The sequence below is a fragment of the Brassica napus genome, chromosome C5, assembly GCF_020379485.1.
Source record: "Brassica napus cultivar Da-Ae chromosome C5, Da-Ae, whole genome shotgun sequence".
Lineage (NCBI taxonomy): Eukaryota > Viridiplantae > Streptophyta > Magnoliopsida > Brassicales > Brassicaceae > Brassica > Brassica napus.
In genome coordinates this window covers 6,972,153-6,986,152 of record NC_063448.1, presented here as the reverse complement: position 1 = coordinate 6,986,152, position 14,000 = coordinate 6,972,153, and the positions used below count along the sequence as shown (strand labels likewise).

At 38.9% G+C, this 14,000-nt stretch overlaps 2 protein-coding genes across 6 annotated transcripts; one reads left to right on the top strand and one right to left on the bottom strand.

Annotated features, from left to right (window-relative positions):
- Positions 1-3,807: 3,807 nt before the first annotated feature.
- LOC106400777 (protein IQ-DOMAIN 28) lies at positions 3,808-7,047 on the top strand. Of its 5 annotated transcripts, none has more exons than XM_013841168.3 (6): positions 3,808-4,045; positions 4,477-4,807; positions 4,896-5,087; positions 5,168-5,248; positions 5,473-6,721; positions 6,817-7,047. In XM_013841168.3, the coding sequence occupies exons 2-6, from the start codon at positions 4,538-4,540 to the stop codon at positions 6,846-6,848; spliced, it is 1,824 nt and encodes a 607-aa protein (XP_013696622.1). In that variant the 5' UTR covers positions 3,808-4,045; positions 4,477-4,537; the 3' UTR covers positions 6,849-7,047. The 5 variants fall into 5 exon arrangements, with proteins under 5 accessions (XP_013696622.1, XP_013696624.1, XP_013696626.1 ...); XM_013841170.3 differs by having other exon boundaries at positions 3,810-4,023; XM_013841172.3 differs by having other exon boundaries at positions 3,811-4,014.
- LOC106400778 (probable serine/threonine-protein kinase PBL2) lies at positions 7,009-9,313 on the bottom strand. The gene is made up of 6 exons (XM_022703638.2): positions 8,839-9,313; positions 8,416-8,762; positions 8,203-8,338; positions 7,995-8,131; positions 7,779-7,902; positions 7,009-7,563 (listed from the first exon to the last, which is right to left on the bottom strand). The coding sequence occupies exons 1-6, from the start codon at positions 8,891-8,893 to the stop codon at positions 7,097-7,099; spliced, it is 1,266 nt and encodes a 421-aa protein (XP_022559359.1). The 5' UTR covers positions 8,894-9,313; the 3' UTR covers positions 7,009-7,096.
- Between the last annotated feature and the right edge of the window lie 4,687 nt (positions 9,314-14,000).

Genomic DNA, 14,000 nt, shown 5'->3' with positions numbered 1-14,000 from the left:
AAGGAGAAACAAATATTAGACAAATGATCAAATCTCTCGGACAAATTCAAAAGGAAGTACTTGTAATCTTGTCATAATATTTCATTAAAAGCTTTTTAGGAATAAAAATCAAGACTACATTATTTAATCTGAATGAAATAATATATATGGTGCTTCCAATATTAAAATTGACTCCGATTCGAAGAAGTGTGTTTATGGGATTGTTAGGATCAAATAAGATATTAGAAACCACCTATTTAAAAATATAATTTGTATGCATAAAAGTATATACATTAGAGTAAGGACATAAAGCAAAAACAATACATTTTGTTAATTTACGATCACGTTTTTGGTAAATAAATCAAAACAATCATTTTATTTACTTTATATGGTAGATATTAAACTTTCGTGATATTAACATAGATACATAGTATATTTTAATATAAATATATATTATTGACATTTCCTACTCATATGATTTTTTAATATTTGTATATTTGCTGTAACAAAAAGTAAAACAGTTAATTACAAAACTTTTAATGTGAGATTTTTTCAATAAAATTTTCAAAATTAAAATATTAAGATCTCAATAATGTTTCATTTTCAAATTTTAAAATTAACATATTTTTATATTTTATATAGTTTACAATTTATTTCAAATAATATTAATATATCTATATATTTAATATGAATATCTATTAATGAGACTTCATATTTATACGATTTATTAGGGTTGGACATTTTATCTGATACCTGAACCAGTATCTGAATCCGATCCAAAAATCCGAACCAAAATAGCAAAATACCCGAATGGTTATTGAATTCGGAGAGATCGGATATCTGAACCCAAATGGGTAATATCCAAACTCGAACTGGTAATATATCTTCGAATAAATATTCGAAGATAACCAAACATAAGTATACTTAACCCTATATTTCTAGTTTAATTCTCTCATTTTATTCAAAATATTTATATTAAGGATGCACATTGCTCAAAATTAGATAATATACATATAATTATGGACAAAATCATTTGCTACTCATTTAAAATACATAATTACATATCAAGCTCTTGTTTCTTGCATTAACAAAAGTTGCATCTAAAATTTCAAAACTACTACTAAATTAGTGTTTTTCTATTTTTAAAGTTTTATCTTCAAACCTATTAATAATTTAATATTTTATAAATTAGAAAACCTGTTAAGTTAAAAATATATTTTAAATACAAAATATTTAAACAATGAATCATTTATTCATTTATTTTTCAAAATTTAAATATCTGAACCGACCCAAAATATCTGAACTTGAACATAAAATACCCGAACCTGACCCGAAGTGTAGACATACCCAAATGGTTTTTATACCTTTATACTGAAATACCTGAAAATCCTAAATCCCCGATATGAACCCGAACGGGTATCCGAACGCCTACCCCTACGATATATGATCATTTGTATCTTGCTTGAACATAAAAAAAAAGTTAAACCATTGATCACAAAATTTTCAGTGTGAAACTTTTATCCTTTTTTAGTAATGTATAGCCATTTAAACAAATGCAAAATATAACATATAAGAAAAAATCTATTTTTTTAATTTTATGCTTAATGTTATTGTTTAATTTTTTTAATAATATAAATTAAACAAAAAAAAAGAGAATACAAAAATTGTTATCAAATATATAGTATTCATAATCATTAATTGTCATATATATGTTAATCATGTTAGGTAATTCCGTAGTTTTATTGAAGGAAAGAAAAAAAATATTTTTTTGTACATTACTAATTAATTTGATAGTTAGTTTAATAAAAATCATAGTATATGTTTATATGGACCAACTTATTTTTCTAAGAATTCTAAGAATCATCCTCATGATGACACGTAGCTACGAAAACATGTTGTAATGCTTTAGGATTAATATGTAGGGGATTCTTAACTTTATTTTCTTTATGGACCAGTAAAACTATACATCAATAAACTTACATGTTAGAATAGACTAGTACATCGTTATCAAGAACTGGTTAAACATCTAAATAACTGATACTTAAGTATAGGAATGTCAAACAAGTTAATCTGTCATGTCCCGTTCTGTACCGCAGCGGATTCGTCTTCGAGCGAGTCATGGCAGGTCAGGTCCGCGCAGACTGCGTTCTTCAAAATGGCTGACCAAACCCATACTGCAAAATATGTACCTTTGCGGGTTGGTCCGCGGGACATAGAATTACAAACGGACATATAGTTTCATGACGCTTTAAAACATGATTCATGACGCTTTAGCAGTGAAGAGGAGAAGAAGATGAGCCACTCGCCTCCTTGTTCACCATCACTCCATCACCTCGAGACAGAACACCACAAGCATATCAGAGACAAAACACCATACTTTGTTACCAATAAACAACAAGATAAAGTGCACATGATAGGAGTATTAACAACTTACTTTGGTTTAAGCTTTGTTCTGTTTGTTATTTTCCTAAACAAGTAAACATCAGCTAAGTTAGTAGAGTCGCCTGTGTCGTGAGCTGAAATTGTAATCGAAAGCAAAGAGATCGTTACCTCGGACTATATGCATCGTCGATCTACACTGTTGTTACCTGAAAGCAAAGAGACAATGAATCAAAGACATAACAGAAACATACACAACACACAAAGACTAATATCAAATTTACACACATGCAAAATAACATTCAATCGCTATACAATCGCTAAATTAAATATGTACCTTTGACTTCTCGGTTTAGTTCCTCTGCTCTAACTCGAAAACGAAGTGGTGACGGGATTCACTGTCGGACGAGTATGCATGCAACGAAGGAGAAGCTCCGGTGCTTGATCTAAGAAGAAAACTCGTTTGAAAGCTAAATAATTGGTTAGAGCCGACAATATAACTCGACAACAAAACACAAGAATATTTCCTTACCTGTGACATGCATGGAGCGCATGAGAGCCTAGAACCACCGTCGATGAAGAACCCATGGTCAGAGCTGGATTTTCTTATTCGGTGGAAAGTGAATTCACAAACTTCTTCTGATGGCTCGAAGAAGCTCCACCGGTGCATATCGAAGGCGCTTGGAGACCGGAAGCATCATCGACCTTGAAACCACCGTCACCGGAGCTCAATAACGCTGAATCGCCTTCTTTCCTCTCTCTCTCTCTCTCTCTCTCTCTCTCTCTCTCTCTCTCTCTCTCTCTCTCGAATCGCATCTCCCTCTCTCCTCCTCTCTCTCTCCTCTCTCTCTCCTCTCTCTCTCTCTCTCTCTCCTCTCTCTCTCTCTCTCCTCTCTCTCCCTCTCCTCTCTCCCCCTCTCTCTCTCCTCCTCTCCTCTCTCTCTCTCTCTCTCTCCATCTCTCTCTCTCTCTCTCTCTCCTCTCTCTCTCTCTCTCTCTCTCTCTCTCTCTCTCTCTCTCTCTCTCTCTCTCTCTCGTTGATTCATGTGAACGCAGAAATTGAAACCTAGGATTGTGGGTCTTCAAAATCCCGTAGGTTAACCTGTGTTCCATCCCGCTTTTGATCAGTCCCGCAATTTTACGGGCTTACCAAATGAAAGCTCAATCTCGTCCCGCAGTAATTCTTTGCGGGCCAGGCCCGCGATCTAGGTCCTTGATTGCCATCCCTACTCAAGTACCTGACGTCTGAATTTAGCGGACTAACCACTTGGATAAAGACACTCGATTTAAAAGAAAAAAAAAAAGAGTTATCACTAATCAATTATCATCATTCATCAACGGTATGATCCAAGAAAAGTGAGGGTATTTCTGTAATTCCATGTCCATTGACTCCTTTAAATGGGCCCAGAAAGGCCTAGTTTTAAACTTTGCCAACACATAGATCCCAACGACACCGTTTTCAACGGAAACTTAATTAATTAGATTCTCTCTCTCTCTCTCTCTCTCTCTCCTTCTTCATCTCAGGCTAATGGGTATCACTGTCAGTGGAACCGTTGAGGAGTCTAATATCCACTGTGACCTACTCTGCTTTTAAGCCTCTTTGGTCATTGATCTTGTTCGAAGACTTTAAAGGACAACCCTCGAAGAACAAGAAGAGTAGGTTCGGTACTGATCGTTTCATTTTGAGGTTGACGTTTATTTTTCCTTTTTCGTACTCCATTTATTTTGATAAAAAAAATGTCTGCTTTTAATTTTTGTAGTTAGATCTGGCTACTCGCTCGATCGCTGATTTTTGTTTTACCACTTTCCTCAACTTAATTGCTTTGAAAGGTTGAGACTTTTTTTTTTTTTTTTTTGCTTTGGTATCTGTTTTCATTAGAACTCTACCAGCTCTGTTTTTTCTTCTTGATTTGGCTCTGCTTTGTTCAAGATCTCTGCTTTTGTTTCACTTTATTTAATGGGCTTTTCCTAGTTTTGAGATTAATACATGTTGAATAGGTTTCAGCCTCTACTTCTTCATGTTCATTGGCGTACTGTGCTGTTAATTTGCTGTGTAAGGCTTAGCATGTTACTTTGCTTGTGGAAAGTCACCGACTTTGGCTTGTTCTCTCTCTGCAGGTTTCTATATTTAGCAACTTGCTTACTTCAGTTCAGACGCTTTCTCTCTCTCTCTTAAGACATGGGAAAGACACCTGGTAAATGGATCAAGACTTTGCTTCTCGGGAAGAAGTCACCAAAGTCTAATCTTGTTGTGTCGGCGGTGAAGGATGATTTTTCAAACTTATCCCTTGACCCTCCTGTGGCTTCATCACAACCGGATACAGCTTCATCTGCTCAAAATGTTGTTCCCCCAAGCAACGGTGATGATCTTGAGCCGAGGAGTGATGTGGATGAACTCAAGCTTGGACAAGCTGCAAGTAAGATTCAGGCCGTTTTCAGAGCTCGTCAGGTACTTTAATTCTTTGTTGTAAAAATTGAGATAGTTGAAACATGTAAGGTTCTGGTAATGATGATATATTGGTGAACTTGTAATGAAGGCACGTAGAGCGATTCGGACCCTTAAAGGTATCATCAGGCTGCAAGCAGTTATCCGTGGTCACCTGGTCAGAAGACAAGCCGTTGCTACTTATTCATGTATTTGGGGTATTGTGAAGTTTCAGGCCCTTGTTCGTGGCCGCATAGCTAGATCTTCTTCAGACAGTGTGGTTCAGTGTCACAAACCAAATATGGTAGAATCTCTTCATCACTCCTTAGTGTTACTTAGTTGCATGTTATTTAACTAATCATGTGATGTTCTTTCTTTTATTAGGAAGTTAATGATTCCGAAGCTTTGCAAGTGAGCATGTGTAGTTGGATGAATGATCCTTCAAAATTCATCATTGTCAGAAAGGTATTTTTAGTCCCTAAACTCTTGATAAACTTGGAGTTATTTTTTTTTTTTTGAATGAATGTAAAATTTTATTCAAACAAAAACTTCTGTTACATCTAGTGCATCTGTTTTTGACCTCAAGAAAGAAAATCAAAGAAATTAACTCAAAAACTCCTACAACACTTCAACTTATAAACTTGGAGTTATTACCATGCCTTCATTACAACATTGGCTGTTTGTTTCAGCTTCTGGCTTCATCACCAACCGCATTGCCTCTGAAGATCCAGTACGGTCCTGAGGAACCTAACTCAGCTAACGTTTGGCTAGAACGCTGGACACAGTTGCATGTTTGGTCTCCTCCTCCACGAGTAGCTAAGATTCTTGTTCCACAAACTAAGACGAAGAAGCGAAGTTATCAAGCAGTGGTTGACTCAGAAAAGGCGAGACCAAAGCAAGGTGTCAAGAAACAATCAGTCCCAGCTAGTGGAAAGGGCTCTAACCGTTCTTCTACAACTGAAAGTGAGAAACCTAAACGAAGTACTGTGAGGAAGGCTTCCACGCTTAGTAAAGATCCCCTGAGAATTGAGAGTGACAAGGCGAAGCACAAGCCAAGAAAGAGTAGAAGCGCCGCCTCAAAGGAGGAGGTTAAAGAAGAGAAGCCTAGGCCTAGTCTTAAAAGGTCTTCTCTTTCGAACTCGTCGTTGAAAGTCACCCGTAAATCTGCTGAGAAGAGGAAAGAGACTGTGGATTCTGTGCAGATAGAGCCTGAAGTGAAGGTTTCAGATAATGTTGAGTCTGCTGAAAAGGAGAAAGATGCGGCAGATTGTGTGCAGATAGAGCCTGAAGTGAAGGTTTTGGATGTTCTTGAAGGAGGAGGAGACGATGTTGAGTCAGCTGAAAAGGAGAAAGATACTGCAGAGTCTGTGCAGATAGAGCCTGAAGTGAGGGTTTCAGGTGTTCTTGAAGAAGGAGGAGACGCTGTTGAATCAGCTGAAAAGGAGAAAGATTCTGCAGATTCTGTTCAGATGGAGACTGAAGTGAAGGTCTCAGATGATCTTCAAGGAGGAGAGAAGGAGAAAGATACCACAGATGTAGTTGCTAAGGAGCTTGGTGTCGAAGAAAAAGAGAAATCATCAGAGGAAGATGAACTCAGAACTACAGAGACCAATGATAAAGATGAAGAAGACCTCAAATGCTCAGATGTGAAGGTAAGCTCTGAGAATGGTAATATTTCTTCTGATAACTCAAAGCCAAGTGAAAGACGAGTGTCACCGCACTATCAAGATGAAGGGCGTACACATAGCGGGAGGAAAATCCACAGCTACATGGCCCCAACTGCATCTACATTGCGGCGCCATTCTCTGCCTTCTCCAGCCAATGGTAAGCCGGGTGTTACTACTACTATGTCTCCAAGGGCTCACAAGCTTCTCCTAGCCTCGGCCAAAGGATCTATGAACGGCGACAAATCTGCTTCTTCTTCGAAGAACAAAAGTGGTATGCAGGACTCACATTTACACAAGCCTCTTTAAAGCTAAAAGTTTACTCATATCAATAACCTTTTAACTCATTTTTTTTCTTGATTATTTCAGATAAGTCAAACAAAACCGAGTGGAAACGGTGAAGGTTCAGGCAAAGAGATTTCATCTCGTTGTCATATACAATCAAGCTTAATTATTTAGTGTGATCTTTCTCTTTCTCTGCGTTTGGTTTGGTGAGCTTAGAGAGTGTTTAGTCAGAGTTCATGTTCGTTTGCTTCAGTTTACTCTGATTACATGTTTGAATGACACTTAAAAGGTTTGAGTAAATAGTTCTTCTCTGTATAAATCTTTTCACATTCAAAAGCAAAGAGTATGTATGAGCTATCTACTTTCATCTTACACGCGGAGATCGACTGTAAGAAGGCAAAGGCGAGGCACCAGGAGTTACGTTCAGCAGAGGCCGATCTTGACTATATCTAACCGGAGATTTCTGCATTATAGCAGAGGAATAACGAGCTCTTGGAGATTCTGTGTGCTTGGTTCCAGGTTTAGCAGCGGCTTCTAGCTGTTCCAATGTGGATAAAACCACTGACATTTTCGGTCTTAGCTTCGCCTCGGGGTTTAAGCACTGCAACGCGAGGGTAGCAGCTGCATAAGCTCCCTTTTGTGGATACTGCCCGCCTAGTTTGGTGTCCATTATTCGAAAAAGCTTCCGCTTATCGTCAAGGTACGGTTTTGCCCAGTCCACAAGGCTATACTCGACTCCCCCATTTGAAGTGTCCATGGCTCGTCGTCCTGATATTAGTTCCAGTAGTACCACGCCGAAGCTGTACACATCGCTCTTTACCGTCAATCTACCTGTAGATGATGTAGATGAGCTTTCAGAAAGTGTTTTAAGAAACTATTAGGGATAAGTATCCCACATCGGGAATTCAATGAGATCTTAAGTAATATATAAAAAGTTAGGACTAATCCACTTACAGCCAATTAGCTTCAAGTTGGAAGCCATGATAAACCCGAATCTAATAGAAACAAAAAACACTCAAAACGTTTAGTGAGTTTAGAGAACAAACCTGTGGCAACATATTCAGGAGCTGCATAACCATGAGTACCAATGACATTTGTGGACACATGTGTAGCATCACCAGTAGGACCTGCTTTCGCTAAACCGAAATCCGAAAGCTTAGCATTGAACTCCTGCATTTTAGACACAAATCTCAAAACGGTTAAGAGAGTCAAAGAGAATCAATCCCAAAAAATTGGTTGAAGAGAGAGTCTGGTCTATTTACAGCGTCGAGTAGAATGTTAGCAGCTTTGAAGTCTCTATATATAACTTGTGACTTTGCTTCATGAAGAAACGTTAGACCTTTAGCTGCACCTACTGCCACTTTCATCCTTATTGCCCATGTAAGTGGCTGCGCCCCACCTGCAAGAAACCAGATTAAAGCATATACTTCAAATCAAAGTAAAGATTAGTTATATTACAGCAAAACGTACGTCTAAAAAGATGATTCTCCAAGCTTCCTTTAGGCATGAACTCATATACAAGAAGCCGGTTTTGGCCTTCTGAGCAGTATCCAATTAGTAATACAAGATTCGGGTGAATAAGTTGACCAAGATAGTTCACTTCAGTCTGAAAAGAAAAGCAAAATCTCAACGTCAGCAATGATAAAAGATAGACACACATCAATCACAAAAATCGGGGCTTACCAACCACTCTTTATGACCTTGAAAGCCTTCAGGCTTAAGCTTCTTAACAGCAACAACGATACCTGAACCAGGTCGTGAAGCAGTGAGAGTTGTTTCATCAATCCATCCTTTGAATACACAACCGAAACCTCCTTCTCCTAGTAGACTATCAGGACGAAAGTTCTTAGTTGCGTTCTTTAGTTCGTTGAAAGAGAAAGCCTTTAGGTTTGGAGATGAAAGTATCTCTCCTTCTGTCCTGTGATGCGTCGGTAATGATCCTAAACTACTGTTCCCCGTGCTGTAAGAACTTGTGCTTAAAGGAACTGTGGAACGGCTTGTGTTGCTCGAAACTTTTGAGGCTGAGGAAGCTATACAAATGATCGATTAAACATCAATACAAGTAATACCAGAGAAATTCAAAAAGGCTTTAGAGGAAGTATTTACCAGAATTATGGCTGCTGTTATCCACTTTAGCTGACGAATCTAAGCAATTACCCATTTCAGATTGTTTAAAAAAAAAAAAAACTAGTTTAGAGAAATAAAAGCTGCTTGAAATTCTAGGGCAGACAAAGCTCGTGTTCTTGTGGAACAAGCAAACAGATGATCAGGACAAAAACAGAGCGTCAAAGTAGCAACTACAGAGAGTTTCGGCGGTGTAATGTCTGCTAATATAACGAAAATATTAAACAACAATAAAAGGGAGAGAGGAAGGACGAAGGAAGGTGGAAGAAGGATATAGGAATCATAAGCAAAACAAATCAATAATACAAAGTCGCCGTGTGCTTTTGTTTTATACTCACAATAATAATTTAGTCAAGTTTCTTATTTTCGAATGTGAGTGAGTCCCAGATTCGCTTTTTTTTATTTATGACCTAGCAGCCATGGGACAGAAGACTTTATTAGTTCGGGTTGCCTCATGCTCACGCCACTACGTCCACGACCGTTATTAATAGTATGAAGAACTATTTTCCAGTAACTGAGTGGTAATTATTACAAGAAGAGAAAGTGGTGGTGGTGGTCGCCGGCAAAGAAAAGTCTTGTTCCCATCTCATTATCTAGTTATCTTCTTCCGTTTTTAGCAGTCAGGATTAATTAGAACATTCAACAAAAAAAAAATTTGGAAAAAAAGAACAATCAACCATGTTTAAAATTGTGCTTGCGAGTGGAGGATACACTAAAAATTTAATTTTGAGATATATGTACATATATTATATATATACTAAATGAAAACACAAAATAAAATCAATAAGCTAAAAAATATTTAAAATATTACTCATAGATTTTTCTACTATGTATTTGAAATTTTATACTACAAAAGGTTATCCTTGACTCATTAAATCGTGTACTACAGTTACATATTGTTCTGTATATGTTTTTCATTAATCTCAACTTATAGGAGTCATGGAATAAACAGAAAAAGAAAGTTCTATTTTTACTTTGTTGACGTAACAAAATCGGAATTTGTCAGTCTTGCTTGTTGTTTTTTTTCAACCAAATATGGTCTTCCTTGACGACCAAAATATTATTTTTATTGGGGGACAATAAAGGTGGCGGACTGCCTATATCGTTGAAACTCTGATGGCTAACTTTTTTTTTTTTAATAATGACTCTAATGGAGATTTTACAATAATACTTACGGTTTGGTCGATAATCAGTGGGATTCCCCTCGAATTCGTTTTTATTTTGGAGTTATTTGTCCCAGTTTTCGAACAACAAATTAATTATGTTTCAGAAGTTTTGACGTACATTTTCAAATCATGAAATATCAAGACAATAAGTGGGTTAGACTTTTGTTGCATGTGTCTCATTTACTAAAGTGTTGTGCATATGGCCCAAGATTATCGTCATTAGAGATATTCGTGTTACTTCGTCTGCACTGGTTTGTACACGAATGCGTGAGTTATACCGAGTATTTCAACAAAAGAAGAGGTTAGTTTGAGTAGCAATTTGTGAGTAACAAAAGAAGAGGTTATCTCGTATCATATTATCAATTTATCATCAACGCATGAATAACCAAATCCGCAGTTAAACGGTCTTGCAAAAATTATTTGTTTAGTGTTTTCTTAGATCTTAAATGTGGATATCCATTGCCATGCATTGACCCAAGAAACGACTCGATCTATATTCACATTACTGTTGACCGGACAACTGAAAGACGTGCATATTCAATATTGTTAATTTATTAGGCGCATGTGGACAGCAATTTGACATTTATTTTCTTCAGAATTCGCTATAGAAGTAACCTTGTAAAGTTGACCAAAAAAAATAACCATGTAAATTATTATATTACTCCATCGGGAATGTTATTATATTTGATATATTAGAGAATGTGATCAAGTTACTTGTATCCAGTAATAATCACGAAATCTCTTGCGGCATGATTACTGGGTGCGGCGTGATTACTGGGGGTTCTTAGGATGAACTTTTTAGAAAAATATAAGAATCCGTCTCTAAACTTTTAACTACAAAAGCTAAAAACTGATTCTTAAAACTTTTATTTAAGAGCCGGTTCTTAGCTTTCGTAGTTAAAATTTAAGAGACGGGTTCTTATATTACGATAAGAATATCACCCTAAGAATCCCCAATAATCATGGTTTTATATCCGCTCAATAGAAGTCAGCTTATACCAAAGAGAAGCTTACATTAACGGATATAATTCGTTTTTTGTTTGCGCTAAAATAACACTTTGTGTGGAAGAGACATTTTATCTTGACAGCTTATCTTGACAGCTGTGAAATATTGTGGATGTAAATAACCCTCATTTTATATAAGTAAAATAATGTATTTTCAAGGATGAGACAACTACGTTTATTATTGGTTGCAATTAAAATAACTTTTTTTTAATAAATTAAACGGTGCATTTTGGGATGAAGCAAATCGAAGAAGATGTGGTGGTCATAAATCCGTGAATAAGAAAGGGTGGTTATGTATGTATGTTAGAGATGTGGAAACCGAAATTCGCACTGTCGATTTCCGTTTAAATAAGGAAACTAGGAAAACTCTAATTTCTCAGAGGTCTCGGATATCTGTTAATACCACACGCCAAGCAATCAGAACACAATAATGACAACGATAAAGTATAAGAAATCGAAAACAGAGCAAAGTAGATCTTATTCTGAATTCGCGTTTGAGCGTTACAACAAGGTAAGAGTCTGGGCTACGAGAGCTGTCGGCGAGATTCCTAGTTCTAAAACCCTAAGACGGCAATAACCTAGTTGAGTCGCAGCTCGAATAACAAAAACGGAAATATGCCTAATTGCTCTAAGTGCTAAGTTTGCTCTGAGAAAGTCATTTTCATGCCTCTCGCCTAGGATCCCTTATATACTGGCTCCAAGGTCGGTTTACGCTTTTCCTCTTCTTCTCTTAAGCCGCCATAGCATAAAAATTGAGATATTCCATTTTGTCTGATCTTCGTAATTATCTTCCAAATTTCGTATTTATCCGCGGAAACTTGACATTTATCTTCCCTTGCGAACCAAGCGTAAACTGACATGCGGTTTACGGGCTGTTGGTTAAGAAATCGTAAGTCGGGCCTCGATTCATGTCTTAGGTCCCTTTGGGCCGTCTTCCGACTCGAAACGTTTATTACGGCTTCTTTCGATAAAGAATGAACTTTCCGCGGTTTTAACGGTAAAGTTTGATTGATAACTTAGAAATGGCGGGGAATGTGAGACGGGTTCGCTACGGTATTCGGGAGATAGCATCGAAGGGTAGACGAGAGTGCATGGACTGATGTCGTATCGACGTTTTGGAAGAACTCGGTCGCTACGTAGCGACCGAACTTTGGTTCGAGCTCGGTCGCTACGTAGCGACCGAGCGGAATGGGCGTTTGGTCGCTACGTAGCGATCCTTCTCGAGTTCTTGTCCGATGATTCGAGTCTCTTCCGTAAAAGTTTTCGTAAAGAAGAATCTATTTCGAAAAAGTATTTGTCGAAGATATTTCCTACGTTTTTCTTCTTCAGGGATTTGGACGTTAACTTCGTCGTAACCGTTTTCGACCCCAACAGTTAGCCCCCCCCAGCTCGTTAGAGTCGGGACTCTTGCGGGCGGTTTAACGATTTTGGCGAAGTTGGGCGTATTAAACGAAGTTTACTTCAAATTCCGCGGAAGAGAATTCTCGAGAAAACTTTTATTTAAAAAATATAAAATTTTGAGTCCCCATTTCTATAAGTAGTGAGCTCTTGTCATTCATTTGCTTCACACATTTCCTTCTCCAAGCCTCCAAAACTCTCTAGCTCCAAATCCCTTATTTTTAACATGTCTTCTTCCCATGGTGACAAGCGAAGTTCTGATGTGGAGATGGGCGAGGCTACGTCTCCGGCGCCGATTCCGATTTCTCAGATCGAAGCGCCGTCTTGTGTTGCCGATCATCTCTCCTTTCGAGAGAAATTAGTTCGTCGCCAAGCCGAGAAAGAAAAGGTGCGGGCTGGCGCCGAGTTACCATCCTCTCCTGCACTGGCCGTTGCTCCGGATCATGGGACCGAGGACGAAACTCCGCGAGATACGGGAACTCTCGCAGGCTCGGCTGTTCCGGATGCTTCGGCTTTACCTACTGGATCGTCCACGACTCCGATTCTCGTCGAAGATAAGGGGAGGCCCGCTGACTCTATGTTGCCTCCTCCTGCCAGGAAGGAGATCGTTCTAGCGATGTACGCTCCTAGTGCTGTTCCGGTTACTCAGCCTAAGGGCCGGAAGAGGAAGTTTACCAAGGGCGATGACGGGGAATCTTCGCAGCAAGGAGGCTCGAGCATAGCGTCGAGGCTTCGCGGAAAGGTTTGTCGCTCACTCACTTTCTTGATCGTTGTATTTTTCCAAAAGACAAAGAATCTCTAACTTTCTTTTCGTTTCGCAGTTCGTGTCGTTGATCGATCGGATGATCAGCGAGTGCGGTTCTAAGACCAGTCGTCTTGCTGGGGAGTTGTTGGAACTTCAGGGTAGATGGTCCGAAACCAAGGCCATGCTGACGGCCGTCAAGGGTTCTCACTCCGTGAAAGTGTCGAAACTTGAGATCGCGATAGGGGAGCTCGAGAGGGACCTCAGGAAGATGGCGAGTTCGTTGCTCAAGGAGAAGAAGGCCAGGAAGGCCAAATCTTTGGAGGTCTGTCGTTTTCAGCGTCAGATTGAGAATGATGCAGGATTAGTGAGCCGCAGGATCCAGGAGGCCAAGGACGCTCTTAGTTCTGAGTTCCAAGCTCACTTGGCGAAGATCTCCGCCTTTCTGGGCTCTCTCGAGTGCATTCGGAACAGGGATTTAGCTTTGGCGACGATCGAGGGCGGGATGGCCGTGGTTCAGTTGTTCCGAAGTAAGACCCCTCCGACCTTAGAGGCCGAAGAGGCCCGACTGTCCGGCTGCAAGGGAGATTTGGCAGTCGTGGATGGAGATTTCGATCTCATCCTAGCTGATCTTAAATCGGCGTGCCTCCTTCCGATATGTTCAGAAGGCCCTGAGGGGAAGGATCCGGTACTCGGGGGTGACGCGGCTCCAGGTTTAGATGAAGTGACGGGTGAAGAGGGAGCGTGAGCTCTGAGGATGACTTTGGTTAGATCTCTTGCGGGAGATTTTTTTTTTTTTTATGTTTTGATGTTTCGGCCTTAAATGGCCTTAT

Excerpts from the sequence above, each read along its gene's own strand:
- LOC106400777 (XM_013841168.3), top strand. The coding sequence starts at position 4,538 with ATGGGAAAGACACCTGGTAAATGGATCAAGACTTTGCTTCTCGGGAAG. Across the intron at positions 5,088-5,167 it reads AGTGTCACAAACCAAATATG|GAAGTTAATGATTCCGAAGC; the intron begins GTAGAATCTCTT and ends TTCTTTTATTAG. Across the intron at positions 5,249-5,472 it reads AATTCATCATTGTCAGAAAG|CTTCTGGCTTCATCACCAAC; the intron begins GTATTTTTAGTC and ends TGTTTGTTTCAG.
- LOC106400778 (XM_022703638.2), bottom strand. The coding sequence starts at position 8,893 with ATGGGTAATTGCTTAGATTCGTCAGCTAAAGTGGATAACAGCAGCCAT. Across the intron at positions 8,763-8,838 it reads TAACAGCAGCCATAATTCTG|CTTCCTCAGCCTCAAAAGTT; the intron begins GTAAATACTTCC and ends TCATTTGTATAG. Across the intron at positions 7,564-7,778 it reads TCCTGAATATGTTGCCACAG|GTAGATTGACGGTAAAGAGC; the intron begins GTTTGTTCTCTA and ends CATCATCTACAG.